The 26,185-nt window shown below is 40.2% G+C and overlaps 1 protein-coding gene across 3 annotated transcripts in view; it reads right to left on the bottom strand.

Annotated features, from left to right (window-relative positions):
* irx4b (iroquois homeobox 4b) overlaps nucleotides 1-26,185 on the bottom strand; it is a 135,098-nt gene that overhangs the window by 9,791 nt on the left and 99,122 nt on the right. For all 3 annotated transcript variants that reach the window (XM_035428310.1, XM_035428311.1, XM_035428312.1), the window contains one exon: nucleotides 25,888-25,925. Coding sequence is in view for 1 of the 3 variants with exons in the window: in XM_035428312.1 (XP_035284203.1) it covers nucleotides 25,888-25,905 (18 nt within the window). In the remaining 2 variants the exon portion in view is untranslated. The remainder of the gene's footprint in view (nucleotides 1-25,887; nucleotides 25,926-26,185) is intronic.

The raw sequence follows: 26,185 nt of genomic DNA, 5'->3' as shown, positions 1-26,185 counted from the left end.
TATCTGGCTTGGCAGCAATTTACATGTCGTACAAAGATAACTGCTTTATCGTTTTATTGTGAGCAAGACATTGACGGGTCAGTTGAGTCAGTTGAAGGCTGGCATAATGTGACCAGTCATCACTGACATCTACTCTCATGAAGAAACCTGTGTTTTGTTCAGCAAAAGGTCCTATCATCAAGAGATGGATGGACAGAATGAACACTGTGTTACATCAACTCTTACAGAGTACATATGGTCCCTACTGTACTCATGTTAAAGTTGCTCTGTTAGAGTTGCATTAACACTGGACATTTTGCTGTGCACTATTTAGAACTGAAGGTTTAACATGCACAGGCCAGAGACTACAGATTACCATTCTTAGTTAAATCACCAAAAAATCTGTCAATCCAGTATGTTATGTCAACTGTTAGAGTAAAAAGTACTCCAGTGAATAAGCTGGTGAGTTGGATCTGAATAAAGTTTGTATGGACACCAATGAAGTACAGTATACTATGTCATATATAGGCATAGTCACTGGATATGCCGGGTTGCAGTGCAGTTTCAGTGACTTTTCATGGAGTCGTTTTTCGAAAGTTTTTCTTTTTAAACAATAGCTACATTACCCCTCTCTCTCTCTGTCTCTAGCTCTCTCTCTCTCTCTCTCTCTCTCTCGCTCTGTCTCTCTCTAAGTGGGTCACCCTCATGAACAGGGCAGAAAACAAAGAGGATTTGATGGTACACTCTGCCCTTCCTGCAGCCTATCTCAGAAGTAGGGGAGGAACCATCTCTGTGGAAAAAGCCGTGTCGTGCTCATAGCTGCCAGAGACGGTCCAGTTTAATCTGCCTGCTTTTTAATGCGGGAATAGCAAAAGCGTGAGGCACAGGAGCATCTGCATGTTAAGCAGGTATTAAAATTGTATAGTTTTGATACTCTCAGGTACGAGACATTTGGAGGGATCCTTGTTTCCCTTCCCTGTGATTGAAGGAACTGGTGATTGCCTTCCCGCAGACCGCTTCCTTCTACGTGGAGCACTCCATCTGCTGAGATATCAACAAGGCTCTTTCATTAGAGAGAGAGCCCCATTTACTGTTTTACGGGTAAAATAAGATGCAGGAAGGAGACAATAAGGTGCATTTGTGTTCCGTCCATGCATTATGAATAAATGATTGTAAGTGCCGGGGCTACATCAGAAAGGTAATCATGGCCTAACGCACTCTGCCTCGCCCTGCATATATATTAATACATAAGTACATAGTAGAATATTGAAGCAGAGAGAAAAATAATGACTTTTCGGTGTTCCTGCCCTTTTAAAATGTAAAAAAAAAAAAAAACCACACACACGCAGTGCAGAAAATGAGAAGATGGGAAATGTGATTTTATGGCAAATGGACATTTCTGAACAAAGGCTGCGAGGTCATATTTCAGTGCACGCTTCTCTGCGTACTTAAAGACTGCTGAGCGATAATGATTTTAGTGTACTGGATTTTGGTGGTTTTGGGGTTCCTCAGGGGGGTGTCGCACTGTTGGCTGACTGTGCGCTGCGGCGCTTGGATGGGTGTATTGTTTCTGAAGTGCCCCTGAACTCAACTGCTGGGAGGCACTGGAAGCCTGTAGAGGGGGATCTGTCTCATTCACCTGGTTGGACACCACGGCTTTGTCTCCTGGTGGCCTCCTTACCTGTTCGTCTAAAATATAGTCTATTAAGTCAATGGCTTATAAGTAGGGCCAACAGTTTGTCTCTGCCATGTGACCCACAGGGACTTAAACTTGTATTTTAATGGTTATCCTCCAGGGGTCTCCATTGGCACGTTGATGGCACAGTTAAGTGAAGAATCATACAATTCAGTTTCTAACTGAGACATGTATAAAAACAATTAGTTGATCTAATATGGGGAGATTCAGGAAGAAAAGTGAACATGGATGGAAGTTTAAATGCTATGAAAAGCATACCTTTGAGCCAGTGGTCCTCATCCCTGGTCCTGGAGAGCCGCAAGGTCTGCTGGCTTTCGTTGTTACTCAGAGTCGTTCTGAGTAACAACGTTGTTACTCAGTAGCACAGCAATTGAGCAGTTAAAGCAGTTGATTACACAGTTAGCAGGTCACAGTAGACTCTGTGGCTCTCGAGGACCAGGATTGTGTATTGCTGAAGTAATTGCTGAGACAGCAGATGGGAAATGAAGGCTCGACCTTGTGGTAGGCTAGGATACGTAAGTTCGGGTGACACAGTAGAGAGCAGTGGCATTTTAGAGAATATGGAGCGACTGGAAAGGAGGTGTTTTGTGTTATTTGGAAAGGAGACTGTAGAGTGAAGGCTGGGAAAGGGGTGAGGTATACTGAAATCTCGGTTCCAGGAATGTCGATCGGGCTGATTTATTGGTGGTGAATTGGACTTGACCGCACGAAGGCCGGTTTCGATTGGTGATGCCACCGCTCATCCAATATGGCTGCCTTCATGTGGTTGACCATGTACAGTCAAGGGCGTATGCCATACTTTGCGGTTTCAAGTTCAGGTTGACGTTACAAGATGTAAGTAGTCCATTGCCTCGTGATTTATCAGTAAACAATGCACTATTTTTACAGCATACGTTTACTTTGTCATTTCGATGTGAAAATAAGATATTACACACTGTTGATGCGTCTCCAAGAGAGGAGACGATTCACCTCATATCAACTTGCGAGCCCTGTTTCCAATGTCAGTTTGAAGTTGGGCGTCACCTCCCTCATGGTCGAGAACAACAGAGACCATATAAAGATGATATTACTCCTCCAAGGTGTTGCCCATGTAAAATAGGGGGGCTGACATTAGAGGGCTCGTGATCTGATTAAAATGCATGCGTCATGGTTTGAGTGTGGTGTTATTCTTTTGACAATTTGTAGTGCAAAAATTCAGTTTGGAACCCAAAATAAACATATTAACACTGAGAACTTTTCTGAATGCTTAGAATAACTCTAGAGGACCCTACAGTCGCTCTGCGGTGGCCTTGTTTGTCAAGATCTTAATACATTTTTTTTTTTTTGGTTCCAAATTTTTTCCCACGTCTCTACCACAAACTTGTCGTCAACAATTTTTAAACGTACCACTTCCTTTTCACCGGCATGTCACCCTACCGCAGCGGTGGACGGCAATCATTTTTGTCCCAACGTCCTGCCGTAAGCCATTTTGCAGTCTACCGCCGTCTAGCCATCATTGTCTCTGTCTCATTATAAACAGACATCCGATTTAGCCCTATCGTCTATGCCATCGACTGCTGAATGCCCATTAAGATCCCTGATTCTACTTAAAGTCTTGACTGAAGACCACGATTAGTTCATTAGTTTACATTTTTTGCTTTTTGTGAAAGTTAAAGTTTACATAACTGCTCTGATTTTTAATGTGGGCATTATCCATTGCTTCCAACAAAACCTATCATGCCCCTGTGCTACACTTAAAAATACCGCAGCACGTTCACGTGATCATCAATCATCATATGTGCTTATTTAGTGGCAATTATTTTATCAACTTAGATTATTGAGATGTTACAAATGGGATAATAGCCTGAGAAGGGGCTTCACAGAGAGGCTACCTCTCTACTGAACATCACACGAAAGGTATGGGAAAGCTATGCTGACAAGTCATACATTAAACGGGGACAAGCTTATGTGTACATAATAGACACTAAAAAATATTTTCAATTTTTAAACTTTTCAAATTGAAATTGTTTATTTTCAAATGTTTTGGCTGAGGCTTTGATTTATTGATTGACATAAATAGGCCTACTGTTAAAGATGTTCATTTAATTCAGAACACAACATATAGTAACAGAATGGCATAACACAGCGCAAAGTAATGTTAATAAAATTAAACTGAAAATCATTTTCATTGAAAATGAAAATAATATGAATACAACGTTGATCCTGGAGGACTGCAGGGTCTGCTCGTTTTTGTTTCACCATAAACATATTTAGACCCAAGAAAAAAAAGAAAAAAAAAACAGGTGAGTAAACTGTGCAATAAACTACTCCGACTGATGAAGTTCTGAGATAAAATAAGAACTGGCAGACCTTGTGGCCACCCAGGACCAGGGATGAGAAATCCTGGCATCGTCAGTCTTATTATGTATTAGTATTTAGTAATATTCTAAAATAAAATGTGACATAATCGACCTTGCTACTTAGTAAAACAATATTGGTTTTTAAAAGTTAAAAACATAAAGAAAATGTATTAATAATATTTCAGAGGTCAGTGTTCGTTACATCTTAGTAATACAAACTAAAAATCTAATAACTTATTCAGAGAAATGAATTGTTTTAAGGGAAAAACGGAAGGGAGAAAGACGATGAGATTCGACCCTACGGATGGTTTTCACCTTTCGCAGCTTCCCCTCTGAGAGAGACTCCCAGGGCGAGAGCTCTGAAGTGCAGACACGCTCCCTCACGGCCTGCGTGTCCACCCAGGCAGACCGTGGCTGAGAACACCGGCCCGGACAGGCGCTCTGTCTAAGTAGGAAGCCACTGTGGACCGGACCCTGGGCTGCTTTTTGCTGCACTTCTCTGCAGCGCAGAGGATCCTTTGACCGGGGAGGTATGCGCGCGAAAAGGCACAACGCCGGTCCCCCCGGTACGGCCGACGCGGTGGAGGGTGTGAGAAGAGGCACGCATTTAATGCCTGGCTGGCCAAATGTCCCACTAGGTGATTGGTACTATTCCCCCAGGCTGGGGCAGTCTTGGCCAGGAGAGCACTAGATGGAGAGGAAAGCCGCAGTAATTGTATCAGAGGGTCTGTTGAGATTTTCTGCAACCGCTCTCAGAGAAAAAAAGGACAGGGGTCCCGAGATAACAACTACTCCAGAATCTGCCCCACCCCCTCGGAAAAAAAGAGAAATGCACTCACAAGAAATTCAATTTATCACATGAAAGGCTGTGTATTGGAAGCCACATGCCTTTCCATTCCACGTGTCTATTTTTCATGTTTCTGAGGAAAATAAATTTAAGTTCTACATAGTTTTTGATGATATTTAGACAGAAAACACACCACTTAAATCTGTGAACATCGCTATGAGGAATAAAATGATTTTGTTACTAAGAAGGACCCTATAGGGTACATTAACATAATGCACCCAAACAGAAACAAATTTAGTTTATAAAATGGTATCACTAGGTATCCAACAAAAATGTCACAAGGCTTGTGTTCTGCTCCTTGGGCCAATATTTTCTGGTTGGGCTAGTTCAATTTGCAACGAGTCACTACAAGACTAGCTAGGTAAAAAAATATATTACTAGCAAAAAAATTTAGCAAAACATAGATTTAGTGTAGTATAGATAAACAAGTATAGATATCTATGTCATAAGTTGAATATTTGAAACAGACTTGCTGCAGGGACCTCTTTGTGGGTTAAATTATTTTCCCTTGCAAATGATCAAAAAGTCCCAGAAAACCAGAATTGAATTCTCAAACTCCTGTAATGTTTGGAAACAGCTATTTTTTGGAGCTCATGCACGCACCAGTGATTGTCTGACAGGATAGCAGCTGGTTGAGCTGGAGCCAGAGCATATAGACCAACCAAGAAAGTTGAAGAGTAACCAACTTCTTGAATTTGGAACAGGGCACTAGGATCTGGACCAACTGTACTACTACTTCACAGTGTCAGTGGTAAACCAGAGGACACATAAATACCAGTGCATGTCAAAACCAGTAGCAGGTGAAATAGAGGGCTTCTGGTTTCAGGCATACTCCCTGTTTTCACTGATGCTTTATGGAGCATTCATAACTGCGTCATAAATATTTGGATATAAGTCTGTTGTGATTGGCTAAGTTTGGTAATAGGCCAAAAGCACTTGGAAATAACCCGAAAAAAGGTCTCTGATAAGGAAAGCAACAGAAATATTTAAAAAACCCACCCCTTGGTATTTCAATTTAATCTAAGTTTATAGTTCCATTGTCTCAGATTCCATTTGTCCCAGGATCTTCGGGACTGCGTTTGCTGGTTTTATTTGACCTATTCATCCAAATTGTTTAAACTGCTGATTTGTTCAAATCTTAATTAGTCATCCATTAAAATGTCAGGATTCCTTACGGGCCTTGTTTTGCCAGAAATTAGGCAGTGTTTCATCGGCACTTGAACTGAGTCATTTCCATCTGACTGGGCTGCTTTTGCAGGGCGACTTCGCAGAGAGACACGCGGAGAGTCGTCCCCTCGCCGCGCGGACGTCAGGATCTCGGGGATGTGAGCCGTAACCCTCTCCCCATCTTTTCCAGCTCATTGAGCCCTCACCAGCCGTGCGTTATTCTGCCGTCTTCACTCTCATCTCCTGAGGGGGCTTTATTGACTGAAAAACGTTTTAACCCCCTTTACTTTTTAAAGTGGCTCCTATTCTAGATTATTCCATAACCACTCCCCCCCCCCCCCCCCCCCCCCCCCCCATAGAGCAGGCAGCCGAGAATGCACGTACCCAGCTAACACATGCAGTAATACTCTCTGAATGGTTTTTTTGTCATGTTGCCTCAGTGTTATTTCCAGCTTTGAAAACATATGTAAAAAACATATATTTTCAAGGCTAGAAAAAACATTGAGCTAACATGACAAAAAAACATTCAGAGAGTATCCTTTTTTGACTTCTTTTAATTAAATAGACCAATGTACACTGCATGTTTGCTTCTGATTAAAAGCACAATGCAAAGGCAATGTAATGTAAAGATCTTAACATTATGAAAATGTATGAAAGTACTTTATTAAGTAGAATTAAGTAGTATGTCTTCACTATCAGATATCATTTGCAAAGAGGTCATGGGTAACAAAAAATAACAATGTACGCCCTGTGTTGTATTGCAAAATCGAGGAATATGTATGTTCATAGCGGTTTGCGGTACACCGTTGTACTTGCTGGAGGTCACATGCGCTTTACAGCATGTTAATTGCTTGCATGCTGTACAAAATGACTTTACATTCAGCAAAAGAAAAGGCAGGGCAACGTTTCCCCTGCAACTGTAACTTGTATTAGACTTGTATTAGACAATGCTAATTAGGAACCTGGGTTTTGGTGTAATCGTGCAGAATGCTACAGGCACAATGCTAATGTGGCTTTTGATGTTCTGCGCCTGGCTGTAGGGCAGCCGGATAACATTGTTGTTCACAGAGGCTGAACTTCGCTTTACTGCATGTTTCCACTTCCACTGAGAGACATTATGTTCGTTCTTAAATATTCAGATTGCAAATGACAATGCAGCCATTGAGCTGTCTCCTCACAGAGCATTGTGTGCCATAAATACACTAAATGAAACAGAATGTGATCGCAGTTTGCTCAAGTCCAAAACATGCTGAAGAGTTCGTTCCCCCATAGTCATACTGCATTGATTATAATTCTTATATACTGTACATCTGGCTATGCACAATTTATTTCCATCTTTGTGTAAAAAGGTCAGTATAAAATACAATTACATTTACTTTTAAATTAGAATAAATCTATATATGTTGGGGATGACATTGATCTGCCATTTTTTTCACTGATAATCAATATTACATTAAATCAATATGTATACCTTTGGGACTAACAAACAAATTACTTTCAATTGATTGTCTATGTTTAGATAATAGCAGAAAACTAACTGATGTGTGCACATAATAATTTTTGTGTTTGCTCTGAATATAGATCAGGGAATTTGAGGTTGAATATACTTTTTATTACACAGACTATGAGGTGTTATGATGATGGTGACTGACGATGAAGAAGATGATAATAATTTTATTATTGTTTTTGTGTTGTTATTGTGGCAGTGAATAATTGTAATGGATGTTTTGAGTAATGTATTTCATACATTTTTTCTGAATCCCTGTTTTTATTATATTTAATTATTTATTTATTTATTTTTTTAAATAATACCGCCTACATTTTATAAGCCCTCAACAGCTGTGGTGGCTGTTTCTGGAAAAAGAAGTAGTAATGCATATACATACATGAGTGTCAGTGTTCAGAATTGAACAACTGCCATCTGCTGGTCATTTGAGGGGTTGTAAACAGGTGAGAAAGTACTGTTGAAAATAAAGTGTATATGAATGTGACAATAGTAAAAGATTAAAAGATCAGTAATAGTCTTTGCTTCTTTAGTTTCGCAGATATATATAAAAGTACAAGATTTTCAAATAACCATGTACTATTTACATGAGTATTAATATTACTAATACAATTACTATTACTGATGCCACTACTACTAGTACTACAAATAATAATAATAATAATAATAATAATAATAGTAATAATAATAACTGCTGTTGATTTGTTTCAGGTCTTCTTTATTTTGAACATGTTTATCCTCTGTATATAGACCTCTGTCTATTTCACAGTTATTTAAAATGATAATTATAAAAATTGTAGCAGTCCAAAGATGGACATTTTCTGAATAGCTGAAAATGTGGGTGACAAATTTAAGCAAATGTGATTCTGTTAATTATGAACTGTCCTGAAAACTGCTGGAAGTTACTTGAAAAAGAGGAAATTCTGTATAATAAAAAATCAATTATTTTCGCTTAAAATATTTTAACGCCAACAAGTACCTTAAACTGAATTTCAACTTGTCAATGTACACTGGCAGTCTCCTGTGTGACCTACAGAGCGCCACGCCCTCTTGGACCCACATATTCGATGACAGGCGTGTCCGCTTTAAGTGGAGAGGACAGTATTGATGATTTTATCTTCCGGCAAATTCCTGAGGGAGTGGAATAAAAAAAACAAAACAATGGCGAACTCTACCCGCCAGCTATCTGACTCACACTTGCTGGAAACAAATGAGATAGAGACTTCTTTTTAGTATTCTGTGAACATTTGATTAGAAGGGTCACATTTAATAGAACTACTGTTTGCCCTTCATAGAAGCTATCTTATTTTGATAAGTATCAAAGTTTTTTTCTTTTTTTTGGTTTCTCATTAACAGACTATTAATTAAGTATGTATTTAAATCCCATTCTATTTCATGCCTGTTTCCAACATGGATCAGGGGTCTGCTTTTATTACACAGTGAAGAAAGGGTGTAAAGTAATGCCATATTTTTGAAGAATAATTGCACATTGTGAAGTGAATTATTGTTAATACTCCTGCAGCCACATTCCTGGGATGGGCAGTTCAAGTTACCCAGCATCGCCCTCTTTAGTTACCAAGTCGAGGGTGTAATGGATTTCATTGGCCCAATCAATGTTGCCATCAGCTTAAAAAAAATGTGTGCATGTGAGTGCCAGCTTTAACCAGGCAGGGGAAACAGAAGCCGGCTGTGTGGCATCTGGTGATGCTCTTGTGTCAGATGATAATCAATAATGTAAAGGAGTAATGGGCAGAAGCACACCCTGCCCCCCCCTCCTCTTTTGCGCATATGTCACCCTCAGTGTCAGGCATGGGACGGCCTTCCCGGGCGATGACAGCTGTGGCAGCCGTGCCTGTCCCGTCCGGGTTCGCCCTGACTCCTGCAATCTGGCCATCTGACTGTCCCGGACCCCTGAGACCCCATCAGCCCCCCCACCTATCAGCCGTCAGCCATCACACCTCACACTTCACACAGACACACACACGTACACACACACACACACACACACACATATACACACACGCGCACCCAGACACACGGACACACATATACACACACATGCACCCAGACACACGGACACACACACACGCACACACACATATATACACACACACACACACACACACACACATGCACCCAGACACATGGACACACAGACACACATGCACACACACACACCCAGACACACAGACACACACACATATACACACACACATGCACCCAGACACATGGATACACACACACATATACACACACCCCCACACACACACGCACCCAGACAAACAAGCACGCACACATAACTCACACCACCCTGTTTTGACTAATTGTCTCCACAAGATGGCGATTTCCTCTTCAGTCTTCCTTGTTCAATCAGTTTTTAATTTGTTGATTTACAAGGATTACTGTTCTCTTTTGAGAACAGTAACCCTCGTGTGGCTCCCAAAATTATGTTGTGAAAGTTGTAAAAGTTTTAGTTTGCATTTTTGTGCATAGATGAGGCAAAACCAGCAGTATGGTAGCCCTGAACCCCAGCCCTGAATAACTTCATCTCTCCTGAAAGTTCCACTCACATCCACTCTCCCTGTGTTCCACTCTTACCATGTGATCATCACCTCACATGACCCTTATAACACCAGTGGCCCCCAGACCTGCAGTCCTCAAGTCCCTGTTTATGGGGGCCCCTGAGTGCTGGCGTGCCTCTTCCGTGACGTGACCATCTGACCAGCCCCAGCCCTTGAAATATCACCTCACCCCCCCTCACCCCTCTGTCCATCCAGGCAGATTGCCCACCAGGGCTGCAATTCCCAAGCCTCTCTTTATGTTTCAGAGTCCATTTCAGTCATCATTCACGCACAAGGATCTTGACGCTAATGACTTGAAACTGGTTGGGACAACCGCAGTCGACTTGGCAAATGCCACTGCCACATGGTCTATATGTTCCTATTGTGCTTGGTGCATGAAAAACACACAATCAATCACAGAGGAGACTGTCACTGTGCTAATAGGAACATTGATAGGCATGTGTAATTAATGGCATGTGTGTTTTTTTTTAATTTATTTAAATTTTTTTTACTGCATTTCATTCTGCCTGCTATTATTTCAAGAAAATTTGTGTCATCACATTAATATTATAATTCATTCACAGGCTGAAGACCCTCTTCCATACCCTCCTAATTTATTTTCTGTTTGCATAAAAAAGAAGGACTGACTAAAATAGACCTATCTGAGTTTTTTATTTTATTATTTTTTTAAAAGTTTGCTTCTTGGTTAAATTATGATTCATTCATAATTTTCAAATGAACTCAAGGCATAAAAGCTTTACTCATGTGAGTAATGTGATTGATTTTCTTTCCCTTTCTAATTTGGCTGAGTTGCACCTTTAAATGATCAGGCGAATATTTAACAAGCCAGTTGGTGTGATTAACATCAAGTCAAATTACAATGATATTGTCTGAAAAAAGTTGTTTAAAACTAAACAAGACATTCTGTTTGTACCGAATGATTGCTCTGTAATGGGTAAAATTAAACAGTGTTTTACCTGCCTTGCTTTTCAAGTTGTAAGTGCTACAGTGCGGTCGATGCTCACAAATGGCTTCGGAGCTATTTCTGCCATGTTGGTTATTGGCGACGGCGTGACTGGCAGCCTATCCTAATTCGATTCGACTGCAGGGTAATAAAACTCCCTTCCAAAAAGCCCTTTCCAGTGAAAGCCACTACTGTGTAATTCTCTTAGATGGCTCCTCTGGGAGACACATTTCTTGCTACTCCACGCCAACTCTGATCCCATCACGGACAAAAAGATGCTTAAACATCTGTGTCGTTTTGTGTAATTAAATATCTCTGAGGTTTTTTTTTTTTTTTTTTATCTGATCAATAATGGGCAGAGCCACAAGCTGGCCAGGGTTAACACGTAGCATTTTACTTAAATACCAGATTATTGACTATGAGCGCCAGGGGAATTCAGTCCCTGGTTAGGCTCAAATGACTGCCAATGCACGGGGAGAGAAGAGCCTGCGCAGATTCCTAGCCCAGAAGCTACACAAATGTCCATGTGAAGAACAGAGATGCCCGTAAGATAACAATAAGAATGCAAAACCACAGTACGAAGACGAAAAGTAATCGATACAATGTCCAACGCTTAAAATCTTTTATATTTTTTCACACAGAAATCTGTTCAGTGTAAAACCAAATTCAGAGTCAGCTGGGGAAACAGGTGCACTAAGATCAGTATCTTGGAGCAAGCAGATATCACCAATATGGAATCCATGATCATGAAACAACAGCTCATCTCATTTTCCTAGACTGATCAAATGGAGGCCAATAGCCCTGTGGAGACAGCACTGTGAGGAGGGTACACTGGGTATCATTAAAGGAAAAATGTGATTCTACACACTGGGGGAACAACACAAGAATATATGGGGGTTTCACTATAAAACAATGCACATCATTCGCCAAGGATGAAACAGAACAAGGACAGAACACCCGAACAACAATGAAGCTCCACCCACTCACGACTGCTAATAAAAACATCTGTGTTTCCCTGTAGCAGGTCCTCTTCAACCACTTGAAATCGCAAAAACAAACTGGCCAAGAAGAAGGCAATATTACCCAATAATAAGTGATCACTAACAAGTATCATCTTCAGATATTGACCTATGACCTTTAATCCATTTTTCTCCTTTTTAAAGACCTCTTCTCAATATAATTTAAATTACACAATGTCTACTGAGCAAATGCATGGAAAAAACCACTTGTCATGCTTGTTTTAGGTTAACCATATAGTGAATGTGGGAAAAAAAAACATCAACTGATGACTAGAGCCAAGGGAAGCACAATCTTTCTATCTTATTTATGCACAGATGTGTTTTCCTCTAGTACAATAGTTTGCATCTGTGAGCACCAATATTGATCTGTTCTTTGTAAAGAACTCTAAAAACAACTGTGTCCTCCTACATCTTGATGAGAGGAGGGAAGCATTATAAATGAACAGAGCAGTTTGTCAATGGTCATTCAGGAGCAGATAACAGCAGTTACAGTAGAACAAAGATTTCCCATGCCACGGTAGCAGAAATAATTGCTTGCCTGAACAAAAGTAGTTCAATTATGGTAAGCCTAATACTGATTGTTTGACATGATACTGTAAATACTTAGTTTAACATTATGTAGATTTCCTGTAATAATAGTTAATATAACAATAGTTTTACAGCTTATATGTGGTCAAACAAGGTCTGCTGTACAAATTATTTAGCCTTTTTACCTGGGGTGCACTTTGGCCATAACAGCTATCGGTGAGATTTAAAGCATGTAACTATGATAATCTATCCATAGCTTCAGTTTCCTCCCACTTAACCACACCTTCTCACTTCTGGCAGAAAGGCAAAGGGTCCAAATATCGGAAGAAGGCACTCCCTGCTAATCTCTGATCTCAGAAAAGAAATTCTAATGTATGGTCCAGGAGTTTTATTTGGTATAGATTTGTGTGTTGAGTATGATGAGTAACCTTTGTTGACTGTCAAGATAGAAACGCCTCATAATGTTGTCTCATAAACCTGAAGCCAGCTATTGATTGTATCTATTTCTTTCACTACAAAGACTAAAAGGATAACAGTCCAGCATACACACAGATTCCCACTAAAGCACACAGGAGGCGTTTTTTTTTTTTCAAAATCTTTTTTTATGATATGTAATGTTAACCAACATGAGGCAAATTAAATCAATAGTCTAATCCAGGCAGATGGGTGCTTTATTAAACAGTTAGCCAATAGATAACTGAAGCAGAGTTTGGAATTATATAGTCGGCAGCCCTTTCATAGATATTTTCTTTACAGTAATAGATAGGAGGGGTCAAATGAATGAAATCCCATTTGTCAGCTGATAATAGATGCCCCCACCAACACAAGCAGCTCATTTCAGTTTTGTGGGTCAAAAAAAAAAAGGGGGGGGGGGTGTCCTCCCCCCATCTCCTGATAGAGTTACAGCTTAATGAAAGGGTCTTTCATCTGCTTGTGTTTTTTTTTGCTTCCCCCTGCACATTGTGATAAGTGACAAACCAACGAAGCCTGTAATTACAATATTACCGAGAGCCCAGGCAATCTGTATATAAACCTCACCGCCCCATTACAAGATGTAATAATTCTGCAGTCAAGCTGGTAATGAGGTCTAATGCCTGTGAATGGGATGGCCCTGCACCCTCCACCCACCCCCGCCGCCACCCCATGAAGGATGCTGACTCCATCAGATGTTAGCTTTGTAATTATACTGGCAGGAAATCATTACTTTGTGTTCAGGAGAAAAATGAAGTGGGCGGAAAGTTAATTTTCTCCACGCTCTGCGAAGCAGAGACAAAAAAAAAAATTCAATGAGGTCTTGTGAGGAAACATTTGCGCATTTCAGAGGCCCTGTGCAGTAAAACTTGCGGTGGACTCACCTTTTTATTTCATTAGCAAGCTCCCCTAAAACTATTACCCTCATGTGGATGCAGTGAACATTCTGGAAACATGAGAACTTGATCTCTGCTGATTATGAATGTAGGTAATGAGCTGTAATCTCTCTCCTGTACACACACACACACACACACACACACACACACACACACGCACAAACACACGCACATGCACGCACACACGCGCGCACGCGCACACACACACACGCACAAACACACGCACACGCACATGCACGCACACACGCGCACACACACACACACACACACACACGCCGTCTCACTTAGTTATACATCATTTGTATTTTGACCCATCTCTGGACGAAAACACTTTTGTTTAGCCTTTTTGAATATATTTAATCAGACTTTATCTTTTATATGTATAAGGATATGATCAGGGTGGATTATGTAAATAACGCAATACTACTGAGTAACAATAGCTGAGGTTACTTCTACAATACATTCTTATTGTACCGTACCAAGTAAAAAAGAGACTAATTCAACAGATCTTCGAAAATCATCAAAAATTTGATACTATCAATTAATAAATTAAACAAAATGAAGTATACCTGAATAAATACTGTATTTGACAATGTCTAAATATATTGTCATATTGTATATTTTTCTCTAATATCCATGAGGAATAGCATGTATAGCTAGACTAATCCCATATTACTAACAAGGTGTTTAAAGAGAATTCTGAAGAAATGAAGGTGCAGCATAACATGAAAAGGGCTCACTGCTGAAAGTTTGGGTTATTGGATTATTTATCTTCTGCATTATAGGTTCTACTGCCAGAGGATTGCATCTCATATGCAGCTGGCAGAAGCAGGCTCTAGGCTTTGGGTTTGATTCCTAGGTGTTGTGTCCTGGAACATGGTCAACTGTGCATCATCCTGGTGCATGGCCAGGATCTGTATCAGCATTTTATACCGGACTGTGGGGCTTGTCTCTGAACCTTAGGCTAATAGTTTCTCTCGAGGCTCAACCAACACTGTAAGACACGGCCTTATTATAACTATTACTATTTTTAACCCAGGGACATGCAAAATTGTACAATGCAAATTATAATATAATGGTTTAATGTTAGGTGATTCTCTGCTCTACTGAAGCCTATAATGGAGAATTAATAGCAATCAGGAATTTGGTTCTGTTTTCATAAAATAGCCATTTGTTTAAAGTTGTCAAATGTCTTCTCAGAAGAGACAGCTGGCAGTGGGACTGTCAGGTTCAGAAGCATTACGGCATTCAGTGAAAGGTAACAAAAATGCACAATGCACTGTTTCAGTGTACAATTAAGCACTTCAGCGCCTTTTTCCTTGCAAGATTTTTCCTTTTTAATTAATTTTTTTGTGGAACAATATTTCCTCTTTATGTTCAGGTTATTCAGACCATTTTCTGTTCAGACTAGCACCACAACATAGAGCTCTCCTTTTGTGCATTCTCATGTATCATGCTATGCCACAGGCCAACCACCACAATATAAAACCAGCCTAGCCTGCTCTGCTAAACCTCACTGGTTTGGCTCAATACACTCCCATCAGGTGAGTAAGTGACAGTACAAAAGAGTTGGAATAACTTTCCAGACTTGGCAAAAAAAGCATTGTGGGATTTAACTGACCCCAGCACCATATATCCAGGTTTTACCTCCACACATTGTTTAAGATTCACTCGCTAGCCCCCTGTGCTCCACTGAGCCTAAGTCTGAGAATGATGATGAATTGGCTTGCTGGAGGTAGCAAAGCATATATCACATCCGGTCCTGGGAATTGGTTAAGCACTTCTGCTCAGCCCCTGCTGACCCGATAATGACTTTTGTCAGCTGGGCTCTGTGATTTATAAACTGGGCCGTGATTAATGGTCCTTTAAGTGGACAGAGCGGTCCGAGAAGACGTGCGGATCAGGCCCTTTAAACATGGCCGCCGCTTGTAAGGGTGAGAAAATAACAACCGGAGCATTTGGGTAATTGTGGAGGCCTCCGAGGAGCTTGTGGTCAGCTCTCGAAGCTATAAATCACAGCTCTTGCCCTCTTGTTTGACATCAATTTTGCTTGTCCCTAGCCCCTGCCTGGCAGCAGGGCTTTGGGGTGTTTTGTGGGAGTGGTAGTTCTCAGGCTAGGGCTGAAGCCAGGGCTGGGGTTTCAACAGAGAGGGCCAGCGTGTGTCTACTGGCCGATGCCCTGCATTGCCCTTTTTTGTCTTCTTAGATGGAAAGTAAGTGCTACTCATATCAGTTTTGTCATACTGTATGTGATACAGTTTAGGTAAAATGTCATTACATCACATTACATTTATTCGGCAGACGCTTTTATCCAAAGCGATGTACAATAAGTGCATAAAAACGGTCATTGGAACAACTACAAAACACAGGACTGATAAGGTACAATACAAATTTTGTATAGTTATTCGTAGCCATGATTTCACTAATTAGGCTCACTAATATTCTACTACTTCTTTCATTTCAACCTTCTTTATTTTAAAATGCCATTATATGAGTAAAATCAGGTGCATCCCCAACACTGAAGGGGTTAAGGGAACAGAAAAATATATTTACATAATAACTGGAAAAATATGGATTTTTCTGACATTGAACATTGCAGTTTTGCAGTGATGTGGAACAGCTGTGTGAGCTCTTTGGAAAAGGTGTTGAAAAGAACTTTCCTGAGTAAGTTCTCTTATCTACAATAGGGTGTGCTGCTTTCCGTGTGTGTGGGAGTGAGTCAAAAAGGCTCCACAGTGTGGTGTGGAACTGTCAGTGTCAATCAAATATCACATTCAATTTCCTTGTTTTATAGTCCCATGGCAGCTATGCAGCAACATTTTCAGCCCAACTCTTGCTGAAGAAGATTGATTACTCTTGCCTTCCCCTATATACAGACAGGTACATGAAAATATGAAACAACTATTTGTTTGCATCGAATTGAATCAAGAAAGTCTTTGTGAAAATCAGGGAAGGATCGGATATAAACACTGAAGCATCCACCATTAAAAAGTGACGCAGTCCATTGTACTTCAAGCAGTACTTTTAGCAGCTGTTGTTGCCTTTTTGAGTGGAAACATAATTCTGAAAAAAAAAAACACAACTCAATTTGTATTTTATTTATTTATTTTTTTGGTTGGTGCATCAATGTTTGGATCTGATTTGACCTCCATTCACATGTTGACAGGGGTCAAAATTAGAATTTTTTTTTTTGAAATTGTAAGGTGTCAGAGAGCTCAAGGGTCTTCCTCAATTCCTGTGATTGGATGAGATAAGAGCCCCCATCTAAGCCCATATGAGCCACTTCCTTCATTTACGCACACACACATGCATATTCACATCAGTGGAGGCTGCTCCAGGTAGACAAAGGAGACTCTTCAACCCTTCAGTTTTTTTTTTTTTTGTTTTGTTTTTGTTTACGGAGTTCATTATGGAAATGAACAGTGATAATTCAGACATGCTGCCGCTAATTCATGAAGTCACAGAGATTGCAATAGTCCACTACACGACTTTGTCTCTGTCAGATGTCTGGATGTCAGGCAGCTCGTGGTGGAGGTTAGAACCAGTGGAAGGATGTAACACAGAAAGTTGTAAATTCCCATCCCTGAAGATGAAGAAAGGAATTTAGAGTTACAAATTCCTACATTGTTGAATTATTCCGGGAACACTGGGAGACTCACATTACTTATGCCGTGCAGCTGCCTGAAAACTGAATAAACTTCCTGAATTTAATCAAGATCAGACTTGTGCCTCCTTTTTCTTAGAGAAAGCAGCATGTCTAAGCACGCAGGACATGGACATCATTTTCAACTGAAGTGATCAGATTAAGGGATTGGACAAAACTGTTTTGATCGATGGGAAAAAGCCTTTTTAATGCAATCTGTGTCAATCAGCAGTCATCACTGAATCTACCTTCAACGTCAAAGTTAACTGCATACATAGTTATCTGTCCTTGAAAAGTTAGTATGGTTTTCGGAGTGTATTCTTGTGGGAACTGGATGCTAGGTGACCAAAAAAAACACACAATGTCCCCGGCTGTATAAATGTAACAGCTGTTACAGTTTTGCCGCCTGTGAGTTGCAAAACAATGTGCTTTTTTGCAGTTGCTTTTGTTTACAGAATGCCGTCTAAAGAGAAAATGAGAGCGTTGGTACCCAGGGAGGTCATGGAGAGGGCTTCACTTTTGGAGATTAGGGACACTAGGGATGGTGTTGAAAAACTTGCTTTGTAAAAGCTTACCTGGGTGTTAAGACGCAAACAAAAGCAGTTTTTTTCATTGATTTGGATGTTACCACAACTCACTTCACAATAAGTTACGAAGCTGCTTGTGCATCAATGTTTACAGGCAGTCTTCATTCATAAATAAAGCCACATTCCTCATAAACTGAGGATGTGGCAGGTCTTGCGTTACCATTGGAAATGTTTTACATTGGTTAACATTAGTACGCGTAGAGAAAAATCTGCATACGCACATTATAGGCCATTTGCATTTACTGTTACAATAATTCCGCATCTCTGTTTCAAGTATACCGACTAGGTGGTATGAATGTAACATCAGACTGTGTGTACTTTGGATTTATTTGTATCAAATTCGATTAAGTTATAAACTTAATTAAAATGGCCAATGACGACTGACATCTCAAAGCAGTTTGAAGTCAAATTTTATCTTGCTAGGCGAAATATTTTCAGAGTAAATGAGCAAAATCCAAAAGCCGTTACATTTGCAGCGACTCTCCACTACGTGACTGTGAGAGTACAGGGATAGGCTAAGAACACATACAGTGCCTAAGACATTCATTAATAAGCAGAGTTTTGAAGGGCAGAAAAGAGGCAGTGATGTGGAAGCTACACCGGGATCTGAGTGACTTGACTAATCTCCTCTTTGTGCGAGGCCTTATTCAGAAGTAGGCCGTCATTGAGGGGAGTAAATAAAGGAGATTTATTTCAGAACCTTTGAATCGCGTTCATTCCATTGTTTGATAAACATTTGAAACGTACAGGTTTATTATCCAAATGTCTGAGCATGTGTCATCACTAGACTGGCAGAATATATTTGTTTGTTTATTATTTAACTATTTTCATGTGCCATACAGCTATGCTTTATGTATGCATATGTTTTGTCCCCAGTTTGCCTTGTAAACTAAATTAAAAAGTCAATTCGCATGCATTGCTTTCAATTTAATGACACAAACCATAAATTAAATAGATTTTTATATTTGTTAATACATTATTGTTATATATACTATTTATTTACACCTACAGGATGGATTTTAATTGACATTAAAACTTTTATTTCTTTCCTCCAATTCAAATAACAAATCAGCATGTATGTCTGGGAACAAATTAAAAGATATTTTCAGAGCAGCAATGATGACCTTGAAATAGTAAGGACAGGTTAATTATCATAACATAATATTAGTATGATAAGTGTTTCCAAACACTTTGACTTGTGTGTGAATTCTAAGCCACTGTCTTGTGTGTACTGGTGATTATTCCAATTAGGTGAATAATCATTTAATTTCCCAAAAATAAATATACAAATCAATGAAACAAAACATGGATTTTTGAAATAAATCATGTTTTCATGCGTAAACATGAGTCATAAGTGACTATTATCAATCAATACGCTGATCATTCACTCCCAGAGAATAGCACTGGTTGCCCTGTAACCTAGATGACTTCTCAGCATTTCCTCTCGACACAAGAGCTGTCAATTTGCATTCCGATTCCAACATGAATCTGGCAACCTTTTCCCAACCCCCTTGTTTTTTTTTGACTGTGACAGTTACCACAGGGCAAACTCTCGTCCTCGGCTATTAGCATTCCGTCGGCCCGAGCCAGGCCAACAGCACCGAGCGGGCACTGGTGACACGGCGGCGTGTGTTGAAACCGACGAGGAGCTGCACCCCGGGAGAACACAGGAGAGGAGGAGCACAGCCCCAGCAGGGGCCCATTCACATGCTTTTTTCCCAGAGACTCCTGGGTCAAGTTTTTATAAGCCTGTTTGGTTTTCAAATTCTCTTTCTCTCCCCCTCTCAGCACCGCCACATTGTCCAAACTTGGCTACATTTACTTGTCATGTTTTTGTGTAAGGTAGATGTCCTTTAAAAAAGAGCATCTCAAATAAGTCTTTATTCTTGTTTTGTTGGCTCTCATTCTGCGTTTCCGTGAACTTTGGCCCCCGCCATGGCAACGGCCAGTGAAATGCTAGCCGTGATTGACGGGGTTGGAAAAGGCCCCGGTCCCCTATTCGCATTTCAAACACTTTTGGAACAATGGCGTTTGTTGTGAGTGAATTAATGAGGTATTGCAGACTGTCAAAAGAGCACATACTCTTTAGAGAAATCTGGTTATCTCTGTGTGGCAGAAACGGGGGGGGGGGATGGGGGGGCGGTGGACTTGAGCCGTTTGGCTTTCACGGCGCCCCCGCGAAGGAGCCATCAAAGTATGTTCTGCGGGCTTACGAAGCGCCATTCTGGCAGCATCGTCTCACCCTCTCCTTCCTTTCCTGCCAAGCAAACATCCACCAGAGGGGTTTAAACAAAAATGCATTCAGGGAGCCCGGGGGGGGCTGGGGCGGGCGGGCTGGGGCGGGCGGGGCCTCCCAATGCAACACGGTTTTTCACAATTCGCCGGTTCTGAGAGGGGCATTTTGGGAAGCTGGCATTGTTCCGCGCATTCTCATCGCCCCCCAAACTCCACTGCGCCCCCCACTCTGCCCTCTCAACCTGGAGAGTGACGCCAAGCATGAATGGCAAAATCTTCCAGCCGCTGAAACAAGAAAAGGTGACAGAAGTGGCCTGACAGAGAGGCTCAGTGGAGCAGCGAAGTGAACCCTGTAAAACACAAACTAATTCACCATTTAATCCCTTTACAGCCCCCCCCCCCCCCCCCCCCCCCCCTTAGTTTAGTCCAGAAGTAGGAACAGAAGTTCTTTTCCGTCTGTAGTTTAGCTGGATTTGTCTCTAGTTTCTGCCATAACTCAGATGCGGTTCATTGTTAAAATATAGCTGTACACACTTGGACCATACGGTGTATTTGTGCGATGGCTCTGTCTCTGTGTAATCCTCCATATTTTAATTATAAGTTCTGCCTGAGAAAAATATAATAATAAAATAATGGAAAGGATTAAAAGTACTGAGAAAAGTATTTTAAAATGTGGAGGCGGGGGATAACTTGGTTTTTTTTATGGGGTGGTATGGATTACGGAAAATACAATTTAAGAAAAAGAGTCTTGACTTTTACTGCTGTTAGGGCTAATTATGAGCAAATTGCAATTCAGCCGACCAGAACCTGCGCAGAGCTCATAGCCTAATTTCTCAATTGCGTGGGCATTTACATTAACTTGTGTGAACAGTTTTCAATAGGATGCTGTTAGTCATTATAGAGATGGATCAATATATCAGGCACTGGACATATTGAGTGTGCAGGTCTGGACGCATTGAGGACTGGGAGATAATGTCGTCTTCATTCAGAGCCGCGTACAGCAGCGCACCGCTAAGCGGAGGGAGGGGAATTAGCGCACGAGACCATGAAATGATCTGGGAGCCTGAGAATGGAGCAGAATAAAGGAGTGCGGAGGCAATGCTGAGACAGGCCACACAAACTCACACAGGGAATGCTGGGAATGCCTCGCCGACGCTTCACGTCTTAAAAACTTTTCTTAAAAACATCTTCGCAAAGTATTTTTATACTACCGAGAGGAAATTATTTGACTTCGGTGAATATCAGAAAGAGCAAGGGACAATCTTTTAATTTCAACATGAAAATTGATTGATTTTATAATTAGCAAATAAATAAATAAATAAATAAATAAATGACTACTCACTGAAAAAAATATAACAAAGAACACTGTGACTTGGATTGTTCCTGGATTCAGGTGCATTCAAAAAGCTTCCTCAAAATTTTCCCACAAAATGATGTATGTCAATGAAAAGAATTATATTGATAACTCCAATAGCTTGCTACACTGAAATCTTTCTGCATTGAGAGAATTATTTTAAACTTCTAAAGACTACCACTCTCTACTGAGTTTCAAATGATACACAATATAATTTGAATATCAACATATCAACCAGCTCATAATGGGCAATGCAATGCTTGTTAATAGTGGATGAGCAAACAGAGAATTCTGTATTGATCCATCTGTAGCTTACAACCAAGTAATTAATTAATGAATTAAGTCAGTTAGTTGGTTTCTTACTTAGTTAAAGGGCCAGTGTTCAAAAACAGAATACCCAGATTCAGATGCATGGGCTTTTTGCAAAATCTAAAAATCCAGACAGTAGGAAAACCTACAAAAAAAACCTATGAGCTATAAAAATGCTATAAACATGAACAAATGAAATAAATACATTAAATAAATACATCATGTGTGGGGAAAAAACTGAGAAAATGTTGTGCTGAATGTGATTGGCAGCCAGATTCTTCAGATTCCAGCCCCTCTAGTAACAGCCAATGAGACACGATGCAGCACAGAGCCAGGATGTTAAAGTGAAAGCTGTCAGGCTCAGAACAGTGGGCAGGGCAGAGGAGAGGGAAGAGACTTTCCCATTAAGGACAACTGAAAGTTTCAAACTTGGGCAAATAGTCAGGTACAGCTATAAAACATTCAACTCACTATAACTTTTATATAATTTTTATAATTCAGAGAGCACAATTTAAATTATGCCAAGAAAAAAGAAAGGGTGTTAAGAGAAGACATCACTTTGTCAGGTAATTAGTTAAATACTGTAGTGGTTACACCAAGATGCCTTGGCTTAACTGTTAATTCAATAAGATCATCTGAATTATTTTGTATTTCTGATTAATTTGTTAGGTGAAAAGATTTAATGTCATAAACAACATAAAGCATTTTGACCATAACAAGTTAAATTCAAAGCCCCTCCAAACAACCCCGCGCGCGCACGCACGCACACACACACACACACACACACACACACACACTCAAGATTAATGCATTAAACCTCCAACTAACTTTGCTCATGATGAGGTCTTGCTCTGCATGGCTGGCTGTACAGCCTATTATAAGAGCGGCCATGTTTTGTTCTAGAACACAAATGGGTTTTTCACACTAACATGAGCCCGTTTTGATTGCTTTGGCAAACTGTGAACGTGGCAGGGCGCCCTCTTGCTTCAGAATTTAATAATACCTGCTGCGGTGTGTGACCGTGCTTTATGCAGTCACTGAGACCCACGCACAAGATGCAAACTGGAGCAAACGCTATAAATGAGAAGGACAGATGAGTGAAGGTCATAGAGAGACATGGAAAAGTCAATACTTTGATTACTACATTAAGCATAAAACTGGTGGGAAAAACAATAATGTAGACAAGATAAACCACAGCACGTTTAGAACCACTAATGTACAGCTGTAAATTTCATTTTTAAGAATTTGTTTAAATCTGTTTATAATTATTTACTAGGGGATGGCCATAATAAATCACCGCTATTACTAATTCATTGTCAGCCCGGCAAGAAACCCACAGTAAGAAAGACGTTCATTGGGCAATTATTAGTCAACAATTAAGTCACTCGGTCATGTCCCCAGTGAAGTGAAGTTGTCCTTATTACTTACTGCTGGTCTAATTGGAGCAGGCATTCCATTAATAATATACTGCATTTCTAAACTCATTACTAGTGCTCCGTTCTCTGGTCTCTTCCTTCTCTTTAATGCCAATCCCTCAGGGAAACCCGTGGAAAACCCGCAGATACAACCACAGCAGACAGCGTTGAGCTAACAGGCATCTGTGGTACTGCAGAAAAAAAATCATCAGAAGCTGACATGCAAAAAAAAAAAAAAAAAAAAAGAAACATACCATTGTTATCACAGAAGAAATTTCCAGAAAGATGACCATATTTTATAAGGAGAATACAGTGAATAGCAAAGTTGTAGGCCCCAATCTCCTTGGATAAAAGAGGCAGCCTGTATATATAAATGACTACGTAAATAAAGAAATAAATGACTCGGACCCCGGAGTACACCTTTTCCTTTAGCCGTTTTGTTTTAAATCACTTTTATTACGCACTACACCTTTTTGCATTTCTTTTATGCGTACTGTACACTCCCTCCTGAGTACTGCTGTCTACTTTCCTCTTTAATCACAACAAGCAGCTGGTAAACCTGCAACCCCCACCCTCCACCTGCGAAACGTACCCCATGGGCCCAACCAGCAATCCACCGGCTGTCCAATCATGAAAAGTAGAAATATCAAAGAACTACATATACCAAGCAGGAAGGCACAATTTGCCAATTTATCAATTGCGGCTGAGGAAATTTTTAATTACTGGTTGATTCTTCCGGATATTCTTGATATTTCTCAAAGTCAGCAATCAGCTTTTATACAGATTATATAGATGAAATATTGGTCATTTACATGTATATATACAACACACATACACACACACACACCTTCTCTCAAGAACCCAGAGGCTACTGTCACAGAGGTCATGTACTGAATATCTCAAGAGAAATAAAAATGAAAATTTAGTGGCTCACTTTTATCTGTGACGTGACGGCTTGTGATAGCCTCTCCTGACTGGTTCAGTCAAGTTTATCACTGAAGCCATCATTGCCCATCATGGTCCTAGTTGTCATATTATTGATACACTATGCAATTGTATGTGGTTAATGTTTTGTTGGAGACTGTATGGTCCATTAAATCATAGTAAGAATAAGAATTATGAGGTCTTCACAGCATTTGCCATTGTGTGCCATTATTATTATTATTATTATTATTATTATTATTATTATTACCAAGAATATTTTACCTTAATGAAAGTGTATGCCTACATTTGTGTTAAATAAATTAAACAAAATGCCATCCTAGGGGTGTGGAATGCTGCCTTCTGATTTTATATTTCAATTTAGAGCATACGAACAGTAGAACATAAATGACAAATGCCGGAGAGAGCAGGCCGTTCTGGCCATCTAGCTGTGTCATCTGCCTCCTAACATAACATTAGAATTTATAATCAAAATTCACTATAAGAGTGTGGCTGAGAGAAAAGAAGGCCCAGGCCTTTTTCCCTTTAGCTGTCACTCACAAAGTGGAAAACACAGTGTCCCCGCCCACCCTCTCTATGAACTGTCATGGGCCTGGGGGAGAAAAAAAACCCCCAAGGTTTAATAGGGCCAGTGCACTAACAAATCTCCTTCCCTCCCACATAATAGTTTTGTCCCTCCTCAAACATTAAAAAAATATGGCTGCCAACTCTAGGCCCTCGAATTAACAGTAGACTGCTTTGTCTGAGGCAGCTTCTGCTGCTGGCTACAAGCATCAAGACAATAGTCTGAACAAATATGGACCTACAAGATCATCAATCACAGACATGGGTGATGGCTAATGTCAGCCTCTTCTATTCTCACTAATAAGTGCAGTAAGTGGTTGTGAGTGGTTAAATCAGGTTTAATTGCACAATTGATCAATCACTAGAAGCGAGGTGCTTGGGGGTTGAATATATCTGTTACACGCAGTTAAGAGTAGATAGCATTCTACTAGTCTGCCCGACATCTGTTCTACATCTGTTTTTGAACATTGACTTATAATTTTTTTTGAAACCGTTTAGTGAGCTCGATAAACACTTTTTGAGAAGAAAACCAACCAACTTCGAATGAAATGTCAATTATATGCTGGTTGACTGTATGACTGCTGGTTGGTTTAATTTATCCTGGTCTTCAGAATTTTTTAAAATATATAATAAGATAGTAAAATAATAATATAAATTGTTTTAAAGTTTTAATTAGGTTTTAACCGCAGTGTGTGTGTACGTGTGTGCATCTGGTAAACGTAGGAAGAACCAATCAAAGCACAAGAAAGGCAGATATCGTGTTGAAACGGTGGTGTTCAGAAGGTGTGTTTGAGAAAAGTCATTAACGCACACTTCAGCTCTCTATGGTGCACATTTTCCAGTGACGTTGAGGAAAATCAGACTTACCAGTCCAGAAAACTTCATGTCCAACCACAATTAACCACCTGAAAAAGATGAAATTCCATGTCACAGAAACTCCATTCCCCTTATTCACATGCTCACTCACATTTCATAACTCTACATGCACATTACTAAGTGTGGATTTTACAAAGACAGAGACCAATTTCACAACAAAATATAGAACATCTTAACATACAGGATGTTTTTACCTGTATTTAATAAACTGTGCACCACACTGAAATGATCAGCAGAGAATGCACATATGGATGCATTTTAAATCGATTCTATCTACATGCCCTTTGTC

The sequence above is a fragment of the Anguilla anguilla genome, chromosome 8, assembly GCF_013347855.1.
Source record: "Anguilla anguilla isolate fAngAng1 chromosome 8, fAngAng1.pri, whole genome shotgun sequence".
Classification (NCBI taxonomy): domain Eukaryota; kingdom Metazoa; phylum Chordata; class Actinopteri; order Anguilliformes; family Anguillidae; genus Anguilla; species Anguilla anguilla.
Note: the sequence above shows the minus strand (reverse complement) of the source record. Positions and strands in the feature narration are given on the sequence as shown.